At 44.9% G+C, this 26,899-nt stretch overlaps 1 protein-coding gene and 1 long non-coding RNA gene across 4 annotated transcripts in view; both read left to right on the top strand.

Moving 5' to 3' along the window:
- LRRC1 (leucine rich repeat containing 1) overlaps positions 1–18,133 on the top strand; it is a 124,490-nt gene extending 106,357 nt beyond the window's left edge. Inside the window, exons 11-14 of the mRNA XM_057699349.1 lie at positions 6,297–6,412; positions 13,672–13,844; positions 14,669–14,805; positions 16,434–18,133. Of these exons, the coding sequence (XP_057555332.1) occupies positions 6,297–6,412; positions 13,672–13,844; positions 14,669–14,805; positions 16,434–16,592 (585 nt within the window). The 3' untranslated portion in view covers positions 16,593–18,133. The remainder of the gene's footprint in view (positions 1–6,296; positions 6,413–13,671; positions 13,845–14,668; positions 14,806–16,433) is intronic.
- Positions 18,134–19,070: 937 nt separating this feature from the next.
- LOC130832117 (uncharacterized) lies at positions 19,071–24,615 on the top strand. Of its 3 annotated transcripts, none has more exons than XR_009048200.1 (3): positions 19,071–20,679; positions 21,345–22,522; positions 22,689–24,615. It is a non-coding gene; the product is annotated as an uncharacterized LOC130832117 (long non-coding RNA). The 3 variants fall into 3 exon arrangements; XR_009048198.1 differs by having other exon boundaries at positions 19,072–19,861; positions 20,428–20,679; positions 21,345–24,615; XR_009048199.1 differs by having other exon boundaries at positions 19,073–20,679; positions 21,345–22,779; positions 22,862–24,615.
- The last annotated feature ends 2,284 nt before the right edge of the window (positions 24,616–26,899 follow it).

Genomic DNA, 26,899 nt, shown 5'->3' on the forward strand with positions numbered 1-26,899 from the left:
TCTTAAGTTATTCAGAGATTCTGAAAGGCACAACTTGGCAGCTCATCTGCCTTCACCAAATCCTAGTTTGTTGGCACGGTTCTGTCTGAGGGACAGGCTAGATTTGCTCTATTTGCTACATGTGGCATGTTTCTGATGTTTCAGACCACTTACTTGCATCTTTTATTTCTCATCCTGTTTGCTCAAGTATGTATGTTTCTGTGATAAGGAAGTTCCCTAAAAAAAACCCTGTTTTTGGTGGAGGGAAGAGTTAAGGGGAGGAGGCTCTGTCGCAGCGTGATTTGCGGATAGACAGGAAGGCAGTACATGTGTGATCATAGGTATGAAGACAGAGAGACACACTTTATAACATTTTCAGCCGCATCTTACCTTTAAATAACCTAGACCACAAAGAGTTCTTGGCTGGAAGAAATTGAACACATATCCAAGTTTAGGGCTTAGTCTTTCGTCTCCATTAAGTCAAAATGGAAGTGACTCTAACTACATCCTACCTGTCCAGTCAGATAAGGGAGGATTTGCAGATCATTCAGCAAAGCTTTCCTTTGTCAGGCAATCTGTGAACATGAATCACCCACAGATATTACTGTGCTCTTCAGAAATGTCCATGGATGTAGGTATTCACTTTGTGGATAGCTTTCTGCCTTCTTATCAGTACAGTTTAAAGTTCTTCTAGAGTAAGTTCCCATGATGTTCTAAAGTGAATTATTGATGAATAAAAGAGACAAGGCAAAACCTAAAAATGCTAGAATTAAAAAAAAAAGCTGACTGTTGGGTTTCAAGGTGGAGAAGGCATTCCTAAACGTGAAAGAGGAAATAAGTCATAAAATAAACAGTTGATGGATTTGTCTATATGAAAATGAGATTTCTGACCTTCAAGAAAATAAAGGCAGCGGGGGGGGGCAGGGGGACATTGGCAGCATCGCACATGAGGGCTTTCTTTCCTTACTCCGTTAGAAATTCTTTCATATCATTGAGAAAAGAGATGTACCCACTCTGGAAAAGTAGACAAAGAAAAGCAAAGAACCCCCTACAAAAATCAGTAAGTGATTCCCAGGAGAAAAAAATAGAAATGGCTTTTAATGTGAAATCATTATTCACAAAATCTTAATTAAAGCATTTCACCTATCAAATTTTCAAGATTTAAAAAATATACCAAATATTGGTGAGAATACAGAAAAGTGCATATTATCATGGAAGTATAAATTATTATGGCTTCTCTGGAAGGGAATTTGGTAATATTATTAAAAACTTGAAAAATGTGCTTACGCTCCGATTCTGTAATTCCGCGTCTAGGAATTTATCCTACGAGAACCATTAAAGATGTACACTGAGACTCACGCACAAGATTACTTCTCCCAGTGTGTGCAGGAGCGTCTAACATGTTCCAGGCACCGTGCCAAGCATGTACCAGGGCAGCTGACAAGTGCCAGGCCCTGTGCCAAGTGCCTTCAGACTAATCCTTGTCTGATTTGCACAACTGAGGTGTAGGTAAATCATCATCAACATCCAAACGATTTCTAAACTAAGACTCAGAGAGGTTAAATACCTTGTCCAGGATCACACAGCAAAGAAATGGCAGAACTAATTAGCAGTGTCTAAAATGGTGGGCTGCTGAGGAACCTGTGATCCATCGGTAGAGGGAAATAACCACGTGGTCAGTAAAAATCCTGTTAGATGCATAATCACATGGGAAACCATTCTTGATGTCGTATGCAAACCAAGGTGCTAAAGATCATAGCACTTAGTACTGGTTCTCATTCTGCTGACATGCATATTTATAATCACGAATGCATGGCATTTGCACCTCAAAATGTTAAGACTGATTATTGCTTTGTGGCAGGATTTGGTGTGAGTTATTTTCTCGTCGTGCTTTTGTGTGTGTGTGTGTGTGTGTGTGTGTGTGTGTGTGTATGTATGTAGTTTCTATTTTCTAGTCGACTAAGTTACTTTTTTATAATTAGAAGAATGCTGTCGCTGTTCATGGATATTTTGATGTCAGTGGCCCAGCAATTCAGGGAGTCCCAAACCCACATGGTTTCCAAAATATTTCTGGAGCAGGGAGCATTTGAATAATATGCCACAGATGATGATGGGAAAGGCAAAAATAGTCTTTGGTTTCTAAAATTACACATCATGTTATTTCTGTTCAAATCAGATTTTGACCAGATTTTGCTTATTGTACATTTTTCCTCTTGCCAGTGAAATGTGGGTTCAGTTCTGTTACAAATAATATCAAAAGGAAGATGTGAAGGAAAATGAAAGTTCCTTTCCACTCAGGGCAGGTATTCACAAAGCAGGATATAGGCAGAGGTGACTAATACAGGCTTTCTCTTTCAGTCATGCAATCAGCTTGATTATCTCCTTTAAGCTGTCACCTGCAGGCATTTAATACTCAGGGAAAGTTGACCTGACTGAAGGTTTGCTCAGTGACCTACAGGTCCCATCTCCTTGAGATGGACCAGATCAGTGGCGAAGAGTTAAGGATGGTGTTGTCTTGAATTAGGAGAACACAGAACAGCTCAACAAGGGCCCTCAGCTACCTTCTGTAATTCTCAGAGAATCCAAGTCCAAGCCCTTGTATTCTTTTCTGGGATGCTGCTATCCTTGTGTGCTATTTTGTGGTTAAAGGGAGTTTGAAAATATCAGTTTCCTATGTCACTGGTAATAAGCTGTTTAAACAGTGACTCTGCTTCTCAGAATTTCTAAGTGATGGAGGCATTTTATCCTACTGACCCCTAAGGAGCCTGTAAACTTGACTTCCCAAACCCCAAAGAGAAAGCAGAACTACATGGGAATGATGCAGAATGCAATACTGACCTCAGGCCAGTTCTTCACTCCGGTGAACACAAAACGTCTCTGTGATGCACCATCAGGGGGACCGAGTTTTAGGAGGTTCTGGGGCATCCAGGGCAGAGGTGGGTGGGTGGCCTCAGCACAGTTCCAGCAATGTGGCAGGGGCTCAGGTGTGGACAGCCTGTCACTGGGACCTGCGACTTTCACTTCTTGGAAAAACAACAGCGACGTTTATCTGGCAGCAGCAGTAGGCCAGGTCCTAGGATAGGGGCTGTGGCAGGTGGTTTCTTTCAATCTAGTGCTCACTGTTACTTTCGCTAAAGTAACATATCCAAACCCGCAGGACCTAGGACGGAGCCTAAATTCCACCCCTGGTCTGTGAGATGTCGGAGACCCCCTCCCTCCGTTGCCCCGCATCCCCCGTGACGTTTGTGAAGAACCCTGTCTTTTGAGTCATGGGTTTGACTGTTCGATCATCTTTTCCCAAAGCCAGAGCTTCACGCCGTGCCCTCCCGGCTGGCTTGGCGTGAGCGTGTCTTTTGCCTTTTGCCCAGTTAGGCAGCCTTCATACACTCAGCCCAGGTGGGCTCTTTGTCTGCACTGTTTCCCCAAAATGTGGCCAGTGGCCCTCAGAGGCCAGTCACCTGCCTTGACGACCCAGAGCGCCTGAGGCTCTTGGATGCACTGCTTTCCTCGCCTTGAGCTCTCAAATGGTGTGAGATTAGAGCAGGGAAGGAAAGTGAAGAAAGTAAATCACAGACTGTAAACATGGAGGCAGTGCACACGCTCCACCGGGAGTTCCCGTTCTTTCCCCCAAAGTACTTAAGGGATATGAACTTGTCCGGAACTTTTATTGCACGGACAACGTTCAGAGTCCTTTCTGACCCACTTTCTTTAGGTAATTAATTTTTAGGAATAGGTGGTATATGCACATGGTACAAATTGAAAATGTTCACATGGTGTATGTGACAGGAGGGCCCCATGCAGAGATCTGGGGCGGCGGGTGGCCTCACAACAAAGCGAAGCCCCGAATCCTGATGCAGCCTCGGCTCTGTACACCCCCAGGGCCTCATTGTCCATTGGGAGAATCATTGTGTAAAAAACCGATACCTGCTTTGCCTCCCCAGAGTCCAGATAAGCTCTCTCCTCAAAGCCCCGTCTCCTCAAAGCCCCGTCTCCTCAAAGCCCCGTCTCCTGGCGGGATGAGGCGTGACTGGCCTCAGCCATGTGCTGACCCAGAAGGCCCCCTCCTGGCTGGCAGACCCAGAGCGGGTGCCCGTCCACATGGAGTGGGGCCGGGGCCCCCCGGGGACTGTGGATGTTCCTCCCTAAGGGTCGGTCTTTGTTGGGATCACCCAAATTTATCGGAGAATCTAATGGTCCTCACACGATCCAGGGTGTCCAGGGGTTTGATTCCTTCCCTTCTGGTTGGTGCCTGGGCACCTGGGTTAAACTGATCCCTTTCTCAAGGGAGGGAAGGATGCCAGGCCCCACGGAAGATGCGCCTCTTTTAGGACACGATGTTTACAAAACATCAGTGAGGCCACCCTAGTGATTCTTACCAGGGAAAAGAGTTTTGTGGTCTCCATTGCTACACACAGAAGCAGATGATAACTTTAAGTAGCCGCCTTTCAGTAGTAAGTAAACAAATAAATACAAGTATGAAGACATACCTTCATGAGGAATGTTGGTAGGTAGCTGGGCTTCACCTGTGGGCAGATTGGATGCCACGCATCCTGATTACACGTAAACACGCAAATTAAAACAGCCCCGTCAAACCATCCGTCAGAGGATTTGTATGGACCGTAATTAGAAAGGAAACAGATTGATGTGGACCAAGGGTCCTGGGAAGGGTTTTTGGGGTAGAGGATGTTTAGCTAATTGGGGGTGATGGTACGATTTTAAAAAGACAGAAAGGAGAAGGGTGTATCTATAAGAAACAGTGCGGCCAAAAATACAAGATGTCTTTTAGAGGACAGTGAGCAAACCAGTTTTTCTGGGATGGAGTATGTGAGTACTGAGAAACGAGGGGAACGCTACGTCTCTGGGTGTTTCCAGGTGACCAGAGAGGAATGTTAGTCAGTGTTTTCTTGTGCGTTTAGTTTTCTTTTTCCTCCATTATGGTTATTTCTTTTACATTCATTATGCTGTGGTTAAATATATTATTTCAAAATCCTTATCTTAACTCCTAAGGGAAGACATAATAAGATTGTGCATTGAAGGTAATTATGTAGCAGTTTCATAAATGTGCATTGTGCTTTTAGAGATACAGATGTACATTTAACACAGAGATAAATAGAAAAGGGCAGAAGGTATATTCAGATACTGATGAAGATCTGGGTGTCTTGCTCCTCTTCCAGCGGAGGATCTGGGGTACTTTTCCATGTATCAGAATCAATAGGTCCCTTCATCAGCCCTTTTCCAGCAGCCGCCCTGAGTCAGGACAGTGCATGTGTGGAGAGAGTAGGGTGGATGCAGGCCTGCGGGATGTTGTGTCTGGAACTGAGGTGGTTTTGCACCCCCTTGGTTCAGCTTTCCTGACTGTAGAAACCACAGCCAGCTTATTCAAGAGAGTCATTGAATCCTTTTGTGAAGACCAGATTCATACTAAGCTCAAATACCTTTGAATCTGTTACTTTAAAAAAGAAAAAAGGAATCAAATTTGGTGTGGATGCAGATATTGACATATGCTTTTAGCAGTAGGTCATAGGCAACCAAATTCACTTTTTGCTAAAAGATGGCTCATTTTGCTTTTGTCGAAGGGAAATGAATTTTTCAGATTAAGTTGTGAGTGACCAAAGGCTGTTAAAAGATGTATGGTAGAAATCAATGTCATCTCTCAGATGTCCCTCTCTCTCTCTCTTTTTTAAATAAACTGGAACACTGAAGATAATATAATGGGCAGGTCTTTAAAGGGGTGTGTGGGGTGTGTGTGTGTATCATCTTTGGCCTAACTTTTGAAACCTAGAATTCTTTTTTGTTTAATTGTATTTTTTATTAAAGTATGGTTGGTTTGCAATGTTGTGTTAGTTTCTAGTGTACAGCAAAGTGATTCAGTTATGCATATGTGTATATGTGTGTGTGTGTGTGTGTGTATGTGTATATATATCCTTTATCATATTCTTTTCCAACCTAGAATTCTTAAACTCCCATATTACCAAATAATATATATCTGGACCTGTGTTGTCTGGTTAACATATTTGAAAGATGCAGTTGCATTAGGTAGCAGTAGAAAATGACTTTCTGTTCAGAATACAGTTTTGAACTGTATGGTTTATTTTCTTGACTTAATTTAGAATGTACGTTTAATGTTTTGCAGGGATTTTTAAGCTTACTGAACGACTCTGTTTTATATGATTTAAATCAATCATAGTCGGTCATCAGTGAGACTTAAAATCGTGTGATATAATTTCGTGCATCCTTTTCATGCCATTTGATGAACAGTCCCACCCCCATCTCCCAGAAAAGCATGGAAAACAGTTGTATTCTCTTTCCCATCGTAGATTGGCGGGTGCTGCAGCCTCACCGTGTTCTGTGTGCGCGACAACAGACTGACTCGGATCCCTGCGGAGGTGTCACGGGCTGCCGAGTTGCACGTCCTGGACGTGGCAGGGAACAGGTAAGCCTGAGACAAGCCAACGGTCGTCCACCCCAGCCTTGGCCATCTAGCTTTTGCTCCACCTTGTATTCAATAAAATATATACTGATGGGTTGCATCAGTATATATGGGCCCAGAAGTTCTCAGTCTGGGGCAGCCATGGGAGTGATGGAGCCCCATCTTGTGGGCAAGGTCAAGGGCTGCCAGAGCATGGGGTCCTTTAAGGTTATGGTGGACATGGCTGGACACATGCTTCCCAGATGGCAGTCCTGCGATGGAAGGGGGGAGGGAGACCCAGGTCTTGGCTTCCATAACTGGCTTCCGTGGGTCATCGTGGGCCTTGGTTTCCTCATCTGAAAAGTGAGCTCCAATGAGTGTGAGCTAGATTTTAGCCAGGGGTCTTGATGTGTCCTGCCCGTGACTCTGAACTCCATGACATTGCGAACGAAATTGTATTCAGGGACCCTTTGCTGGCGAGAAGATCCTCAGCTAATGTCAGAATTGCCACGTGGTTCATAGGGTAAAAAACCTGAGGCGCCACACTCTGGAAGGTGGACTACAGTCGTCTCAGCCATTCAGAACTAATTTCATCACCGCAAATGTCACTGCACTTTCCTTCCCCTGAGCCTGCCTAACCCAGGCTCTTCTTCCCAACCTCCAACCCCTTCTCTGTCTCCCCACTTTTATCCTTTGGCGCTCATGCTCCTCTTTCCTCCAGGAAGCCTTCTCTCTGGGACTGCATTTCTGAATTACCCTGATGATAATTGCCTGTTTACTGGCGTGAGACCCTCCTAAAGCTAAAGTTGCCTAAAGTGAGATGTGCTGGTTTGTGTGTCACTGGGATTTGTCCCTTCAGTAGATGCCTGGTGAATGTTTGTCGACCGAATGGAAATGTTAAAAGTGTTCATGTTACAGAACAGCTGGCAGGCCACTGCGAAGGGCCTGATATCACAGGCTTTGTTGCCAAAAGGAATTTAAAACATGCTTTTGGGTGTTACATAGTTAGACAGGAGGAAGAGTGCTGGACCAGGGGAAGATGATCAATGCTTCTAAGTGGTAAAGGCCAGAGATCCGAAAAGTGCCTGGGGGATGGTGTCCTAGGTGATTTGCTGCTCACGGGTCAGGCTCGAGCCACCATTTTTCACTCCTGCTAATGGATCTTGGACAGCAGTGCTAGGCAAGCAGCAGCACTCGGGGCATCCCGCGGATGAGTCATGGCCTCAGGGGACGCTCACCGTTTTAAAGTTGATGCTCTCAGGACATCTTGATAGATTCTTAAGGCCACTCACTGGTGACTAGAAACTCAGGATGAATTTGAGCTGGAGGTTGAATTTCTGCTTGGATTAAGCCCAACAGGAGACGTGCAGCTTGAGAAGGGCCCTTCCCTCCTGCGCTCTCCCTGCAGCACTAGAAGCTCAGTGACTCCGGACCCGCCCCGGTTCTTGTCACTCTGTGGAGCATGGATTTGCATCACTAATTCTTGAGCAGAAAGATGGCTCTGACGTCTAAAAATGTTTTTCACACGAGTGTGAAGACTCCATTCTCCAGTTCTCAGAAGAAGGGGAGAGTTCGATTTTTAATCCTTGGCCTGGGGTGTAGAAAACCCGATTAAAAAGTCGAGTTCCATAGCTGTCCTCTGAGTCAGTTAAGTATGTCATTTAGCCCATTATATATATAGATGCATAACCAGACTTTAAGCTTATGAAAATATTTAATTAGTACTTATTTAAAGTATCATATAGAAACTATTAAAAAGAGACTGCCATGTCAGCTTTTCAGCGTGCAGAAATGTAACACCATGGGAAGTCCTACCAAATACAACAGAAGTTTCTGCCTCTCCCTCCAAGCATATAAAAATAGCAGACGGCGCAGGGAGACTGCACGTCGGTTTCCAGAAACTTTTTTTTTGACATGTTTGATAGGAAAAATTATAGCAAGGATAACGCTAAAATGCCACTTGGAAACTAAAGCACCAGGCCTTCTGGTACAGAAACAGTGGAGGTGCCTTGTATCAGCAACCACCTGAGGGCCCAGAATACATATGTCCTTAACTCTTAGCTTCTTTCCCGTGTGACTATCCACCAAGTACACAAAATCAGGTATTTGAGCATCTTCCTCTCAGTATTACCAGTACCAAATACTGCAAATCATGGCTGTCAATGGGGAAATAGTTTGTACCTTTGAATTTCATAATCAAAAAATTAAAAAGACTGAAAGGTATCTCTCTTCATACCTATTAGGATGGCTTTTTATCAAAAAGACAAGAGATAACATGTGTTGGTGAGGATGCTGAGAAAAGGGAACCTTTGTGCGATGTTGGCAGGAATGTAAATTGGTGCCGCCACAATGGAAAACAGTATGACGTGTCCTCAAGAAATTATAAAGAGAACTACTGTATGACCTAGCAATTCAACTGCTGGGCATATGCCCGAAGGAAAAGAAAACAGGATATTGAAGAAGTATCTGCACTGCCATGTTAACTACAGCTTTGTTCACAGTAGCCAAGATATGGAAACAGCCTAAGCATCCGACAGATGAGTGGATAAAGAAGATACGAGGGGTGTGTGTGTGTGAATGTGAGCGTGTACATACATATATACGTATATATGAAGTGGAATATTACTCAGCCGTGAGAAAGTCCTGCCATTTACGAGAACATGGATGGACCTTGAGGGCATTTTGCTAAGTGAAATAAGTTAGACAGAGGAAGGCAAATACTGTGTGATCTCACTTATAAGTGGCATCTCAACAAGCTGCACTCATTGAAACAGAGAGTGGGCTGGTGGTTGCCAGGGGCCAGCAGGTGGGGGAAATGAGGGGATGCCAGTTAAAGGGTACAGATTTCCAGTTAGCAGATGAATAAGTTCTGGGGGTCTCACATACAGCATGATAACTATAGGTAACAACACTTTTGTATCCTTGAAAGGTGCTAAGAGAGTAGATCTTAAATGTTTCCAACACCCCCCCCACCCCCCACCCCCCCCCCCACACGGTGATTATGTGAGGAGATGGAGGTCCTAAGCCTACTGAGGTAATCATTTGCCAATACAGTCATCCCTCTGTATCCGTGGGGGGATTGGCTGCAGCACCCCTGAGGGTACCCACACAGGCAGACGCCCCAGCCCCTTATGTAAGATGCCATAGTATAGTCGGCCCTCCACATCTGCAGGTCCTGCATCCACAGACACTGAGTGCCGACTGTATGTATCAGATCATCACATTGTCCACCTCAGATTTACACAGTGGTATTTTTTAAAAATTAATTAATTAATTAATTGGCTGCATTGGGTCTTTGTTGCTGCACACGGGCTTTCTTTTGTTGCAGTGAGCAGGGGCTACTCTTTGTTGTGGTGCGCGGGCTTCTCATTGCAGTGGCTTCTCTTGTTGCGGAGCACGGGCTCTAGGTGCATGGGCTTCAGTAGTTGTGGCACGTGGGCTCAATAGTTGTGGCTCATGGGCTCTAGAGCACAGGCTCAGTAGTTGTGGCTCACGGGCTTAGTTGCTCCGTGGCATGTGGGATCTTCCTGGACCAGGGCTCAAACCCATGTCCCCTGAATTGGGAGGCGGATTCTTAACCGCTGTGCCACCAGGGAAGCCCCCACACAGTGGTATATGTCAATTATATCTCAGTAAAAGTGGAAAAAAATATTAAAAGACAAAACCCAATACAACAGTGTAGCCAGACTGTGGAATACTGAGCAGCTCAAGAATGAGCTATTTCTATGCATCGTGACCCACGATGTCCAGGGCAGAGAGCGAGCGTGGATGGTACCTGGTGCTCTCATTCTTGTTTTTGTTTTTAAAAAGCCTTACCTATAGAGGATACCAGAATATTTAAGTGGGTCCCATAGAGGAAGGCTGGAAACTTGAGGTTACAGGGGGCTTTCAGTTTAGATATTTTGGTATCATTTACATTTTTTCACTGATTATGTTCTCTCTATATATCTTTAAACATTTTTGAAAACTTTGCTTAAAACTAACAATTCTAGTAGGAGGTAGCAAACAGATGAAATGTGCAATCGTAAGAAGCATTCAGCCATGGGTTGTTAGTATTACATTAATCAGTAGGCCACGTTTAGTTGCTAAATAAATTTGATAAAACAACTGCTCTCATAGAGATGGGCACTGGTCACCAGTGTGTCTGGAAATGACAAGCTCACCGATTGGTTGTTCATTTGCTTTAGTCCTTATACTGTTGATGTAAATAGTAACCATGGGCTTTTTATTTCTGGGAGGATGTGGTTCTAAATGGAGCACGGAGATGTGTACAGACGGGGCTGCGGCTTCATGTGCTGTTCTGTAGTGAGTAGAAGGTAACAGAATAAGCCAAAAATGTATTATTAACTCCCCTGGAAAGCAGGGAGGTGTGTGTGTATGTGTGTGTGTAGAAAGATATGTGTGTGTGTGTGTGTATATATATATATATATTTTTTTTTTTTTTAATCTATTTTCTGGCTTGTATCTGGGATGGTTCACCCAAGAGAAACAGAGGCGTGTGTGTCTTTCTCCCCCAGGCCACACTGAGTCAGCAGCAGGGTCAGCCCAGCCCACAGAGTCTCTGTTCACAGACTGGGCAGGGAGCAGGGACTTTTTCCCTCTTTCGACACTGGGAACACCTCTGTGCACAAGACGCGTGTGAACGGGCTCGTGTGTGGCATGTGCTTGGCCAGCAGCAGCCAAAGGCAAGCTGGCACGTTGATTCTTCGCAGGAAAACGCGTGTTGCAGACCACGCATCCGTCTTACCTGGCCTGGTGGCATGTGATTTTAAGACCTGTTGTTGTGGAGTCTAGTCATTTATTTTAGCTTTTCCAATACGATTTGCATCCTTAGCAGCTGTTATTTATTACTGATGCTCTGTTTAGACTCTTATTTATACCTTTGCTTTAGCATTTAGCTGGGAAGCCACTTATTAGTCTGAGAAGGCACAATGACCATGTTTTCAGTATCTGTGTGTCGTGCCAGCTTCAAATCTTGATTTATTTTTTCTTTATGCTCTCAAAGGTAGAGATGCTGACTAGAGATTTCTTGCCCAAGACCTTGAAACTTGAAACATTCGGAGGATATTAGTTTAACTCCTTTTTAAAAAAGAAATTGGGACAAACTTTCAAAACAAATTATCCTTTTGTTCAGTAAAATGAAAAAGGGTCTGATGTCCTTTAAGCCTTTACAGTGTATTAGGACATTCTTTTTAAAAAGCCCTGTCACAGTGACTGGCCAATACTTGCCTTGTGTCTTTAACTTCCTTGCCTCTGAGTATGTGTGTGACAGCCTTTGGGCAGAGGGAGAGGTCATTTGAAGCTTATACAAATAAGCACAAAGATTTCACTTCCTAGCCTCCTCAGAGAACCAACACCTCAGATTAGGGGGAGGTGGGACCGTGACTCGCGGTGCCCTCAGGACCCCTTGGGCATCCTCATGGTATGTGAATGCCACTGCACTGGGTGGATGCTGGGATTTCTAACCACATGTTTCCCACCCAGTTGGACTGTCATTGGTGAAACAGTGGCACGTACAGCACATGGAGTCTTTTCAAGGGTCCTTTCACGTAGGCAGGTCTCATGGTGTCGACTTGAGAACCTCACTCCCGTGTGGGCACAGTTCCCTGTATTTACCCAGCACTGTACCTACTGTGAGTGGGGAGGATGGGTCAGCCTTTACTGGACTGTTAGGAAAAGAAAATATATTCTCACCTCCGTAACTAGGACATGGGTAGGCTTTTGTGAAACATATTCATTGTTCTTGTAAAAAGGTTGTTAGTGCATTTGTTGTTAATACTCTCTGCATTCTTTGATCATTTTTAACTTCATCTGTTAAAGTAACTTAGCTGGTCTGTTTTAGTTGGTTTAGTGTTATAATACTGGAGTACAACTGCTCTTTGTAGAGTTCTAATTTATTTCCCATTAGTCTGTCCATTCAAAATACATCTGATAAGGCAGCCTTAATCTGTTGGTGAGACATTTAGGCAGCTCTCCTACATATATTAAGTGGAAACGGAGGTACCATTTCATAGAAGAAAGAACCCCGGCGATACACGCTGTCAATTTCTTGCAGAACTAATGGGCCAGAGATTTCTTTTAAGGAAATGTGCCTTGTATTGTAGGTAACAGACTGTGATTAGCTTATGTTTATCTAACTTAGGAAGTCACTTCTCACATGCAGGCATCATGTAACCCGTGGAGTCATCCTTAGAGTGAAAATACTTGATCAAATATAACCGTAGGTTCTTTAAACCTTGAAGTCTTGGTATCTGCTGAGGTTTGGGTGTTTTCAGAGCGAATTAGACTTTGGTAAAGCCTTGGTTTTTACTAGAGCAGCACTTCACCCTCGGCACTGTTCCACTTGGGGCTAGATAGTTTTTTGTGGCGGGCCTGTCCTATGCATTGTAGGATATTTAGCAACCTCTGGGCCTTGACCCACTAGATGTCAATAGCACCCCCCAGAACGTCTACAGACATTGCCAGGTGTCCCCTGGGGGCAAAATCGCCTCTGGTTGAGATCCTCTGCTCCAAGTAACCTTTGTCAAGTACCAAGTGCAGGTGATGGTCTTCGCTAAACAGATTTAACTGGTCAAGTATTTGTACAGACATAGATATAAAACCAATCTTTAGGTATCACATTACGGTTTTTAAAGTGCTTTAATATATACTATCTCCTTTGAAACTGAAGCATTCTGAGGTGGAAATTAATCATCACGTAGGTGTCTGAGAAGCGGGAGATTTCAGAAACTTAAAAGTCTAAAACGGAATACCTAAAATAATCTCCCCAGAGAGAGCAAGTGGAGTCCATGAAGAAACACTTTTAATCTTTATTTTAACTGCAGTTTAAACTCTTCAGCACCCCAGGCCTCGCCTTCCTCGCGTCCCAATTTGCCAGGTGCTACTGGAAGCAGATAATGCCATGGTCTCATTCCAGTCCTGTCAGTGAGGCTGCTGCCGTTGGGTCCTTCCACGGTTACACTGGCTCTCCTCCCCGCCGCCCCCCAAAATGGAGACGTCCCAGTATAAGAGCAAACAGTGTGTGCTGTAATTTCCTCATTTGTTTTTTTGCCCCGTGGCCTGGAGGTGCTAGTGAGAGAGGTGATGGCAGGAAAGGGAAGCACAGTCACCCACTGAAGCGTCCCTGCCAAAGGGTAAATCGAGTATCTTATTATAAGCATAACACCTTTTCACATATCGAACCCAATCCCAGGAATCAGTTTTTATTTTTTTTCCTCTTTTGGACAAGATGTGATTTAATCACAGATTGTAAGCTCCCGATGTCTCCTTTTGTTTTCATGGAGGCTGTCGCACCTGCCTTTATCCCTGACCGCCTTGAAGTTGAAGGCTCTGTGGTTATCGGACAACCAGTCCCAGCCCCTGCTCACGTTCCAGACGGACACCGACCACATCACCGGGGAGAAGATTCTCACCTGTGTCTTACTTCCTCAGCTGCCTTCTGAACCTGCCTGCCAAGGTGAATTGAAGGACCAGGTTCACTTGGCCCCAAGAATTAGCAGCAGCTAATGCCTGTCCTTAAGGCCGCTGACTCCCACACGGGACTGCATTGTGCCTAATCTTCCTGCAGAGCCAGCCCAGGTGTGAGGTCGTTGCGGATCCTTTCTGGGAAGCTTCCCCAGCATCTTTGCAGAAAAAACATGCTGCTCGTGCCTGTGTATCATACCTGATATTCTTTAAACAGCCTTCTGGTTTGGAGTTCTAGCTAAGGCTGAAAATGCAAATATATACTCCCAAAAGAGATAAGAGTGCCTTAAAATCCAAACAGACAGTTGGGAGGATTAGTATTGAACATCTCCAGCAAACTGTTTTTAAGCCAGGGAGTTGTTTTGAGTGACTATACCTTTGTTTTATAAATTACGTGTGGTTTAAAAAAGGATTCCCACTCACATCACATGACTGTCATAAATCCTTTGCTGGGAGCTGGTTTTGATAGAAAAAAGCTAGAAGGCTCCGGGGGGAATGGGGCCACCTTGCTGATCCCAGCCTCGCTAGAGGAGCGTTTAAGACCCCAAGAGAACAACGCGGTAGACTGCGTTGCCAAGGAAAGTACTAGATCCAACATGTGTGGCCAGATCACTGTCAAGAGGAAGTTTTTGAAGTGAGTGTGTAAAAAAGAATCATGAAAAAGAACTCTACGCATCATGATGACATTCTGGAATGAAATAGTAAATACTGATTTAGCAGCTATCTTATGATCTCAAATAGAATTATGCATCCTTGGAAAGAAAGGGCAACCTTGCCAGTCACAGGAACCCTGCTGACGTGGTCTTTGTCCAACAGAGAACCTGCCTCGCTGCGGTGCCCTGGAGAGCTTGGTGAACGATGTGCCCGACGAGGCCTGGAATGAGCGCGCAGTGAACAGAGTCAGCGCAATCCGATTTCTGGAAGATGAAAAGGATGAGGACGATAACGAAACGGTATGGGATTTGAGCTTCTTTGGCTTCCACAGATATTCAAAATTTAAAAGCCTTCTGGGATTGAAAGTGGCACCTGATAGAGATCTCTCTGGTTTTCAAACAGTCTTTTCTCTGTTCCGCCTTCATCATTAAAAAAATTTTTTTAGAAGGCAAAACTGGGTATGTCTAAGGTCCTGATTCACCAGATGTATATAAGACAAATGAGACTTTTGTGGTTTTTTTTGTTTGAATGGTTTGTAGGTGCTTCCTTTTCTTTATTTGTGATTGTTTCCCCTCCTGCCCCCACTGCTTTCTTAAAAGTGGTTGAGGATTGTTTTTCCTGTGTTCCCAGTGAACTGAATCTCCCCCTGCCCTCCACCCACATGTGTAGCCGCACCATGTGGATTCATCCACGTTTCACTGTGCGGCTTAGCTTGCCCGCTGCCCTCCCGGACTTCTCGCTCACCTTCACATAACCAGGAGCCTTCGCCTTCACGCAGAGACCTTGTGATCTTAGTAGGATTCCCTTGTGGGTTTTCATTTAGAAATCAGGAATACATTTGAAAGGACCGCTCAGCCCTGCTTCCTCCATCCCCGATATGAGTCTCAGCCATGCAGCAGAGTCAGGGACAGCTCTTGGAGTCTTCCTGCAAGTTGACTTTGGCTTCTTAAACTCCTTGCACTAATTGAGATTGTCATAAGCAGAACTCCGAGGGAGTACTTGCAGCCCCCAAGACAAAGGGCGGTTTTTCAATTACCGCCTGGAGTCTTTGTTATCCCAGCTGTCCCCACGTGGGCTCTTGTTCACTTACAGTAGTAGAGGCAAAGTAGGAGTTCGGCATGGCAAAGCGACTCCAATGTAAATGGCTCTTTAATGTGTATCTCATGACTTCTTAGAGCATGATGATTTCACCAGTTACTCGCTGCTTTAGTACTGCTCTTCCTTTGTTAACCTACTGTATGTAGCTCCTCCTGAAACTCCTGGACTGGCCATTTAAAAGATGTAAATGCTGTTTTAGAGGCAAAAGAGCACATAACATGTTAAATAAGATAATTTTAAAAGCATTGCCCATGCCCTGTTACTTCACTTCTCACCCTGCGGTCTTTATTAGGAAAAATGTGAACTTTCTTCAGTAGATCATATAAGTAAAACACAGCAGCAAAATTAGAAAAGAAGTCCTTTCTCACTTTCCTCTTCCTTCACCGCCTGTACCTCATGGGCTGAAGAAAGCCAGAACCCCTTCAGGTAATAGTAGAACATTCTAATGATTTTAATTTTAGAGTTTTTGACCCCTTTCTCTCCCCCCTACACAGAATTATATCTCATAAGTCTTTTATTTTTTTCTTACTATTCATGGAACTTTGTGTCTTAACACTCATCTCCTATTTTACAAAGTATTCTTTTATTCTGAAAGGAGCCCTTCCATCTTGACTAGATAAGTTATACCCAACACTTTCATCCTCCCTTAACCACGAGGGAGCAGTTGATAAATGCACGTAGTTCCAAAGCAGCTTTAGGCTTTCCACCCGCTCTGCCTCTTAACCCCTTAGGAAGGGGAGACCTTTGTTGGAAAGCTCCCCGGGAAGCTGTGCATTTGAAGGAGCGATGGAGTAAAACCCAAACACTCACCCCGCTGTTTGCTTTCCAGAGAACACTCCTGAGACGAGCCACGCCCCACCCAGGGGAGCTCAAGAGCATGAAAAAGACGGTGGAGAATTTACGGAACGACAGGAACGCTGCTAAAGGACTGGATTCCAACAAAAACGAGGTCCACCACGCCATCGACCGCGTGACCACGTCGGTGTAGATGGCGCGTCCACCTCAGACCTCCCGAGTCGTCCTGCTGCGGAGCCGGCCTGTCCCCGCGCGGGGCGCCCCCGGGCCCTGGCCTCCACCGGCCCCCGCACCGGCCCCCACCCACGCGGCGCGCTGCCGCGCCCCCCGGGAAGTGCCTTACTCTGATCCCGCAGCCAGTCACTGCACCCACTCGTGGTCTCCGGCCTGATGTTTTTTTTCTCCCCTAAATTTCAGTTGTTTGTAATAAGTAGAATACACTACTGAGGACATCTGACCTTTGTTTTTGTGTTGTGTTGGGGTCAGGGAGAGCAGGAAGGGGAATTTTGATCCTTCTTCCCATGAAGTGCTGAGACCTTGTGAACCCAAGTTCTCTTGGACCTACTGATGAGAGTTTTATGTCTGGGGGGAAAACTGATACTTTTTTAAACCCTTTTTGGCAGCTCAGATGGTGTACATTAAACATTTTGTATAGGTATTTCGTAACAAAAAAATATGTGTTTCTTTTTGTTATTTTATCTTGGAAACGGTACACATTTTAGTAGTTGTGCAGGAAAAAAAACCCGAACAGCCAGTCTAAAGTATTTGTTTTTATTTGTACCATCCAATTGTGCCTTACTATAGCCTGTGTCCTGTCAAACCAGTTGTCACAACGGCATCTTTGAGCAGAGATGAGGCTGGAAAGGTGGTACTTTGAAAGCAGTGTTGGATTTTAATCTGTAATCTACCAGGTGGATTTGTTTTTAACCAAAAAGAAGAGTTACCACCAATTCGTAAATTATATCTGTTGATTTTTTTGTTAAGATGAACCAAAGGATTAGACAGCTAATATTTCATTTCTTTTACAATCTGACTTTTTCATGACTGAGTCTCTTAGGTTGACTGTCCTGTCTGATTGTACCTGGTATGTGCCACTTTTAAAATAAAACAGAGCAGAAAAGCACAAAAAGAGAAAACCGGCTCAGAAATACAGTGAGGAAATAAATTATGTACTGCAAAAGAAAGTATGGTTTTTATTGAAGAAAGCTTTAAAAGTTTTATATTGAGATATAAAACCACAATAAAGCGGAATAAACTTCGACCCCGTTAGAAACATTGCTGTCTTTGTAAGTGCAATTTAATTTGTAAATAGAGTTTGGATCAAAGTATCACAAAATATTGCTTCAAGTTTTAATTTTAAGTATGCTAATTTAAGGGGCCTGGGGGTATGTTTTGGTATATTTCTGTTGATTCCTTTTTTTTTTTTTTTTTTATTTTGTATGATGTGATAAAAGAGGAATGAAAAGCACCTGTCGCTGCGTGGTGTTTAGGAAAATCATGCTGTTGGTGTTGTCTTTTTATTCTTTCCATGAAATAAAGTCACCCTGGACATTAGCCGTACAGCTTTTTAAAGTTGATTATCTCCTTGTATGTTCAAATGATGGAAGGCAGCCGAGTTCTTTAAGAATGCCCTCCCTTTCCTCGAATACCTGAACCACCGGTCAGTTTTATGTTAACCTCCTGTGAGACTGAATTCACCCTTCCTCCCCCCACCCCCAAGGCGAAACCCAGCATCGCCTTCAGGTCTGGCTCCTCACCTTGGGTTGGGGCTGTGCGGCCAATCGGACTCCTTGGAAACCTGCTTTCAACCAACCAAATACGGTATCTTCTTTTATTACCAGGCATTTACTTATTGAGTTCACTTTGCTTTTTCGGTTGTTTGTCTGTATGTATAGATTTCCAAGACTGCTGACCTGAAAGCACGTGGCACGTAAGTGGTTTTTGGCGGGTCAGTTTTCTCTCTCATTCCCTCATCTGTGGGCACCCCTTTCCTTTTCTCTGTTTTAAGATTCTGGCATACTCGGTTTTGTTTTGTAAAGATGATGCTTAGACGCTGGGGCCGATAGAGCAGCAGGCTGGCTTTATCTCAGGAGAGTTATCTTAACCCCGAAGAACAGATAAAACTTCCCTGGTTATTTTGTTCATTTGTCTTCATATAAAGCCCACCCTTTACTACTCAGTTCGCCATGGCTTTGGTGGAGTAGAGGTGGACAGAGAAGTATGTGTGTTTGAATTTTTCTAGAAAATTCTGCATACCTAATTATTTGTTTCCTTTGGCCTGTCTCTTCCACTTGACGTTTACCTGGGGTTTTTTTTTTTACTTTGTTTTGCTGTTTGTGTTCAGTCTCGGGATTAGTTTCCTCCCCCTTCCTTGAGCAGGAAAAGTCACTTTTACCTTAGTTGTTTAGTCTGGGTGACACTGCGATGCCCTTACCCTCCAGATGCTGGGACAGGTGTAGGTGTCATGATGGAAACAGCACCCACCCGTCAGGTCCAACCTGAGAACATGCTGGCCTTTTCCAAGGAAAAGGAAACAAATAATTAGGTATGTAGAAATTCCTAGAAAAATTTAAACACACACTGTTCTGTCCACCTCTATTCCACTAAAGCCATGGTGAACTGAATAGTAAAAGGGTGGGCTTTATATGAAAACAAACAAAACCACCATGGAAGTTCTCTCTGTTCTTCAGGGTCAAGATTTCTCCTTAAATAAAACCAATCCGCTTCTCGATCAGCCCATGAGTCGAAGCATCATATTTATAAAACAAAACTGAGTATGCCAGAATCTTAAAACGGAGAAAAGGAGAGGGGTGCCCACAGATGAGAGGGCAAGGTTTCTTTTCATTATAAGGAAAATTTAATTACGTGAAAGGATGCCTTGTGAAGCCAGTGCCAGAAGGTCGTAACCTTTTCCTGAGGAATCCTGCTCCACGGCCTGTCGGCCCACACCCCCTGTCTGGCCCTTCCTTTAGGAAAGGGAGGAGTAGCTGTAAGGCCTGACTGTTTGTCTTGGGGGAGTGACAGGTAAAAGCAGGAAAGACTTGTCTGACCTGTTCATCTACTTGTTTGTAGCCCCCAGTTCCTCTTTTTTAGCAAGGAAATTATGCCTAAGTGGATAAAATCTTCAAAATGTGGAGGGGATGAAATCATGAAATCATTGATGGTGAAAAGAAGGGAGGTAAGAAGACCGCTGACAGAACACTTTGCCTGCATCTTCTGATTTTTTCTGGAGAGTCTGGAGTGATGGTCCTGACCAACCCATCTTTCTACCTAAAATCTTCCCAGTGAGGTATCACCGGGTAAAGAAGCACAGGTACATCATTCGTACCAGCCTTTGACAGCCATCCTGCCCTTGTTTGTGAAATGGACCACACCCGAGAAGGCACGCATAATGGATGGGGTGGAGGCTGGGAAAATTCCTTCTTCGTTGGAAAGTTACTCTGAGCGGCAAGTTCTGATCTTGTAAGATGACTGACACCCCTGCTACGGGCACACTGGCGGGCGGGCAGCAAGGCTGCACAAACAAACACTGTCTGGTCAGGGACGGCCGTGGAGCTGCTTGTCCGTGGGAGGCAGGCAGGGACCTTGCAGCCGGCTGAGAGTTGAAATCTCACATCAGCCTTTAGTGTTGACCTCACCCAAGTTTCCAAAGAGCCAATTAAAAAAAAAAAAACTTTAAAATATGGATAATCAAAAACATACAAAAATAGAATTATGTAGTGGACCCCCATATACCTGCCCCCCAGGTATACCAACATGAGACCATTTTACAAGAGATTGAGTAGAGTTCCCTGTGCTATATAGTAGGTCCTTGTTGTTTATCTGTTTTACATACAGCAGTGTGCATCTGTTAATCCCAGCCTCCTAATTTATCCCTTCCCCCTTTCGTAACCAGAAGTTTGTTTTCTGTGTCTGTGAGTGCGTTTCTGCCTTGTGAGGAAGTTCATGGGTATCATGTTTTTAGATTCCACATATAAGCGACATCATAAATGATATTTGTCTTTCTCTGTCTGACTTACTTCACTTAGGATGATCATGTCCAGGTCTATCCATGTTGCTGCAAATGCTAAGCCATTTTAAAGGAACCAAACTATGTTTGAAAATACATCCATAAGGAGAAGACGGTACAATGAAATAATTTAAAAACTCGGGAGACGCAGAGAGCAAGTGTACCCTTTAAAGCAGCACTTTGGAGTTTAACAGTTGGATCATCAGCCCAGCACTGCCTTTGGAAGCATACGGACATGGGTTTGAATCCCAGCCCTGCCATGTGGCTTTGGGTAAGTGACTTACCCCGCCCCGCCCCCCCCCCCCCCCCCCCACCACCCTGGTCCTTCATCTCTAACATGGGGCAGTGATACCTCTTACAGGCTCAGAGTGAGGACGATGTGGGGTACGAAGGATGCAAGCTCTCACGAAGTGTGTGGCTGCAACTATTACGGGTCTTTGCTGTTTTTATTATTATTGTGGTGCTATTAGCAGCTCTGCACTTCCTATCACAGACTCAGCAGTATGTGATCACCAGTGTCTTGTTCCACTGGAAATGGTTTTCTTTGGTGGAGAAAACTTCACCTGAAAACCCTCTTCTGTGATATTCTCTAGAGACCTATGAGTTATGTAACGGGTGAGGGAAGTTTTAATTTCTCAGGTCCGCTCACTTAATGGTAAGGTTAGCAATGCTCCCGTGATAACCCCTTCATTGTAACTGGACTTAGTAAGCTCGCTGTCCTCAAGGGAAAGCTAGTTTTGACCAAGAAACCATCAGACGCCTAATTGAGAAAATGGCCTCTGGGTTTCCAAGGCCACGTCCCCTCTCCGCCAAGTCCTCAGTGTTCTAGGCTTTGGTCTGTTGTGCCCATTTACTGTCTTAACTCTATTTCACCTTTGATTTTCATAACTCCCTTCTTTTTTCCCCTCCTGCTGTGTTGTCTCTTCTCTCTCAAAGGGAGACCCCGCTGAGGCTTTTCTGTACCAGGAGGGGCAAGTAGACGTAAGACATGCATCATCAGTGGAAAAAAACCTACTGGATACAAGAAGTCAATGCAGCCTGAGCTGTCACTCGTGCGGTCCACTCCTATCGCGCTGGACTGTTTTCTTTTTGAAAAGCTGACTGCTGGCAGGAAGGGGAGACCGCCCAGAAGAACCTGATCTGGTTACCTCCGTTCAGCAGGTTGTGGGGAAGGTTTGAGACGAGCTTTGGTTTCTCGCAATTGGCAGATGGACAGTGTAAACTCTGGGAGTGGGCAGTCTCTCCCTGTGACAGACCCTCGAGCTCTAACTGGCAAGAATCTAATTGGGTGGATCCTCCAAGGGCCTTGCGAGGCACAAAGAGTTTAATTTCTAAGCAAGTGATGAGCGGGCCCCTGGTATCATGAAATTGTAGTTATGATGGCCACTGTGTACCGAGCATACACCGGGGGCTGACTGAACAGTCTCAGTTTTCCAAGACAATCCATGAGGTAGGTTGTGGCATTTCCATTTTGCAAAGGAGAGAATTAGGATTCAGCTAGTTTTGATGTATTTGTGGGAGGAGCTGAGCTTCATGTTCTTCTGTTCCATCATCTTGATCTCTCCCCCCAAGATTCAGGTAGTTTTCATGACTTTTTCAAGATCAAACAGTTGGAATTCAGTTCACATCTCTGTTGACTAGACTCTGATCTCTGTTACTCCTTCATTTTCCTTTGCCCCCAGCCCTCCCCCAGCCAAAAAACTGTGAAGCTGCAATTATATTTAGAGTTGTGTTTATTGTAGAAGTGATGGTTCTGTTTTAATTTGTCGGGATCATTTCGGCCTAGGTTTTGGACCCAGACTGGTCATAGACAGTAGACAGTATAGACGTAGAACTCAGTGAAATGTAGCTCCAGCTATGCAGACGGTAGACAGTATGGATGTAGAACTCCGTGAAATGTAGCCCCATCTCTGCAGACCTGGATCTTCCTCTGTGCTCAGCTGGGGTAGCAAATGGTATGCCCCCCACCCCCTCCAACCCTTCCTCCCCTTCCCTCCCGCAGCCCACCCCACATCGTGTCCTACGGCAAGGGCTACGAAAATGTTCATGGGATCTTTGTTCTACCATCTCAGACTGTGTGCAATCCTCGAGAAACTTCAGAAGAAAAGTATTTGGTTAGTGGATGACCAGAAGAAAATTGATATCTTTTAAAATATTGACTGAAGTGACAGTTGGGGAACCGGCTCTTGGGAGAGCTCCAACATGTTTCAAAAATTGGCAGTTAGCTCTGGAGTGAACTAATTAAATAGGAACGATCTTCATCCTCACTGCCTTTCACAGCCTCCCGTTGGAGAAAAGACGGACGAGGACGACTTGGAGATCAAGAGTGCTGCAGCTTGACCTCGATGCAGTTTGGGGGGAAATAACAAAGGTAACAGTGATTTATTATTTCAGATCCTCCCTTTAAAAAAGTGTTGTGAGAAATTTGACAAATAATGATTACTCCCCTTTAGGAACTATCATTTAATCACAGATGCAGCAAAGCCGAAGGCTAGAAAACTTGTGTGACTGAGCAGCATTTAATTTTGTTGGAAACTGGCTTGATCACCCTGGTTGTAAGAAGAGACAGACTTGTGCAGCCTTTATGCAGCAGGAAACTGGGAGCATCGGGGCCTGATGGACCGACACCTGATACCATGTAAATAGAATCCACAGAAGCTTCTCTGGAGGGGCTTTCTCAAGCTAAAGGCTGGCTGTTTGCACACAGGTTTGCTCCTGTCTGGACCCCAGCATCCCGTGTTAACACACCTGGCGGTGGCCTCCCATCCTTCCTGGCCGTACGTGTGAGGGCTTATTTGTTTAAAGCTTGATGAGCACTGCTTGGAAAAACAAAACAACACACTCACTTGTCTGGGCATAGAATTGTTCTTCCTGAATTGTTGTCCCGCCCATTGGCCCAGAGGCATCCTGGGTGGGGCGAGTTTCGGGGTTGGTTTGGGGAGTTTCGGGACAGGCTGTGGGCTGGGTCTATCAGGTGGGAGTTGGTCTTGACTGTTGTCGTTCTGGAACGTCTGAGGGTCAGGGAACATCCCCCATAGATGACTATGGGGTCTTTAGGTTCTGGCCCCGCCACTTTCTCACATGAGGGCAGACACACCTGGGTAGGTATTTACCCTAATCTTAACCCTGATGGAAGTGTTGATCTATTAACCCTGTCTGGCCATGAGCATTTCCAGGCTTCCTCTGGGGCACTGCCCCACAGGTAAGCACAGTTTCTAACTCTGGTGGCAACTCCTCAGCTCCTATTAGCTTGGGTATGTTAACAGAAACCTCAAGCCCAGCCTTCGGCTAGAGACCAGATGCTCTTCTGCCCTTCCTGACGTGCCTGATGGCAGGAACTGTGTCTTACTCATTTGTATGTCTGTGCCTGACACTCCAGCCAAAAATCTCCAGACCCATAATCTGCTGTTACACCTGGGCTGTTGGAGGAAATCTCCCGACCCTGATGTCTCTAAATATTTCAGGATCCAAAACCTCACCTGTGTTCTTCGTGCATTCATTTTAATGTCTTAAGAAACTAAAGTTCCTTTCGTCAACTGTCCCAAGTTTTCATTTTTCTCCCCAAATCCATTATCCTCCTCCATGTTATTGCAAAGATGATCTTCAAAATGGGTAACAGGTGTGGAAAAAAAAAATCAATACATAAATGTTGAATTATATGTCTTGATATTATCTAAAACAAAATTAGATATATCATTAAAACTATTGGTTATGGAAAAACCCAAACGAACTTTTTGGCCAACCCAGTACTTTCACAGAGATCTGACTAGTGGTGCTAATTTTTATCATATAATTTCCAAATAAGTTGTGAATTTTTAAAACTTGTTTAATGTAGTGGTCACTAAATGATGTGTTGCTCGGAGCCATGATTTGCTTTGGGAACAATAGCAAACTTTGTTTTGGACAATATTCCTATCACAATATTTAAGTGCAGGAGTCCTTAAACTACGGCTTGCTGCCTGTTTTTGTAAATAAAAGTTATTTGTCACACAGCTCTGTTTATTTGTTTTTGTACAGAGACTGGCCCTCAAAGCCTGAAATATTATTTGGCCCTTTACAGATAAAGTTTACAGTTTCTGCTTCTAGTCAATAGGTCCCATATGGTACTTTTGCCACCAGAGGGCGCTAAGTGTCCAGCTTGCTTATCACACCAGAGGCCCATCTGGACACACTGGCTTCCCGCAGGGACTGAACTCAGAGAGCCTGCACCTTGGTCCCCTCTGTCGACAGTACAGCCTCCCAGCCACCTGCTCTGCCAACATGGGATACTCTGGGACATGCATCTCAGGGCCACCCCTTCTCAGAATGCTCAGGGGCTGGGACAAACCCTTGGTGACTTTCCTGGACCCCATGACCATCCTAGGTCTGGCTGAGCAATATCGTTTTGTGTGACTTGGCTCCATAATTGAAATTATTTAGCATCCTGTAGGAAGAGCTGCAATATTTAAAAAATTGGAAAGGCAGCACATTTAGAGACCTGAATGCCTGCCTTATTTTATAGGGGAAAGGCAGGCTTTCCCATTTCCCACTAAGGGCGCCCATTGGGCATCCATGCTGGGCTCTCCTTTCCCCAGACCCCAATCGCTGGTCATGACGTGCTCTCCTAGCCTCTCTCCTGACTTTGCTCCATCAATGACCCACTTTGCCCCTTAACTTCAGCTGCTTCTATAAACTTATTTAAACTGTATCCTAAGTAAGCAATAAACCTTGATCTTAAGTCCCCTCCATAACTACCCGTTTCCTCTTTTCTCTGCCAAGGTTTTTGAAAAAGAGGTCTAGTCTTGCTCTCTCGTCTTAACTCCCTGACTCTTCTTCACCCAGCTCCATGGGCACTTCCTCCAACACACCATGGAAAGCGCTCTGACCAGGTCACCAGAACTCCGTGTTGCCATATTCAATCAACATTTTCCCCAGCTTTATTGAGATATAATTGACATGTTGTGTAAATTTAAGGTATGCCAAGGGTTGATGTGATACATTTATATTTGCAAAATAATGACCACCGTAGCCTTAGCTCACACCCCGGTGGACATTTTGATTCAGCTCTTGTCTTTCTAGACCTGTCTGGTCTGCTGGATTTGGCTCTGTGGACAGCCCCCTCTTCCTTGAAACTCCTACCTCCATGCTTTTTCCAATTATTTTTATTGCAACTCAACTTAAGAAGGAAACTTCTACATAGTAACCCAGTAAACAAGTACATCTACTCTGCTGAAACTAACCTTTCCTAACTCAGTCCTTATCCTTAACTATATACAAGAACTCGAATTCCAGTTTCATTCTTCTTCAGTGCTGCTCACAACCAAGTAATTGATTTCATAACCCAGTAATAGGTCTGATTGCCTAGTTTGAAGCCCATGCCTTTGCCTCCTCTGGCACTCTTGTCTCTGCTTCTCCTCACACATCTCTCACCATCTTCCTTGGTCCCTTGGAGGGGATCCCTTCAACCCTCCTTGGTGTTGTCTGATCTTCCCAGCGTTCTACCTTCAGCTTTCTGTTCCTTACGTATGTGTTTTCCCTAGGTGGTCCCATCTTTCCTCTTCATGCTGCAGACTCCAAATCCATCTCCACTCCAGACCACCGCACTGTGCTCCTGCAGGAAATGATGTCGGCCCAGATTCCCAGAGCCCTGCCCTGGATCAAGTCAGGGGAGACTGGTCATCCTGTTGAAACTCATGGACCTGCAGCTGATCTAGGACAAAGCTACCAGCAAAACCAAAATAAAAAGCCAACTGGATTTTTCTGTGTGGACCTTAGACAGAACCAGTGTTCTCCACTGTAGCGTTCCCGTATTTCTCTTCCCAATGTTTTTCATTCCCTGCTCTTTTGTTAGAAGTGAGCCGCTAAGCCCAGCCCATACTCTAGGGGACTTGTCTGGCTTTATCATCAGTAGAAGAGATAATAGCTCTCCTTCACTGAGTGACCGCTGTTATGTTGCAGGCAGTATCCAGGCTGCAGGACACACACTAGTTCAATTCAGTTTTCATTCCCACAACACTCGGAGCTTGGTGGTCTTATCCACATTTGAACGACTAAGACATTGAGGCGTAAATAGGATAACTGACTTGCTCATAGTGGCAGCTCTTGAGCTAGAACCATGCCTGTTCAGCTCCTCCAATGGTCCCTTGCAAAGGCAGTCCCAGCCCCAGTGTTTGCAAAACTCTTCAACTCAAAAGCCAAATTGCTGTTGGTGATGACGGAAAGTCAGAGAGAGACAAAGAAATACAAGCTGTTCCAGCTCGGCCTCTTGATTGGTCCCCCCAGTCAGGCTCCCGGCCAATCAGCTGCAGCGGGGACCACGGTGGGCGGGGAGGGGCAGAAGTCCCGTTGAATACAAATGGCTGACGGTGATGAAGCCCCAGGAAGCTTCTTACGCTTGATTGGCATCTGTGGTTCAACTGGTAGGAAGTTGTGTCGGGGTGAGAGAGGAGGAGGAAAGAAAGGGAAAGTGAGTTGTAGTGGGTGTTTGTGACGGGGGTGGGGTGAGAAAGGGG

Source organism: Hippopotamus amphibius, chromosome 11 (genome assembly GCF_030028045.1).
Source record: "Hippopotamus amphibius kiboko isolate mHipAmp2 chromosome 11, mHipAmp2.hap2, whole genome shotgun sequence".
NCBI lineage: Eukaryota > Metazoa > Chordata > Mammalia > Artiodactyla > Hippopotamidae > Hippopotamus > Hippopotamus amphibius.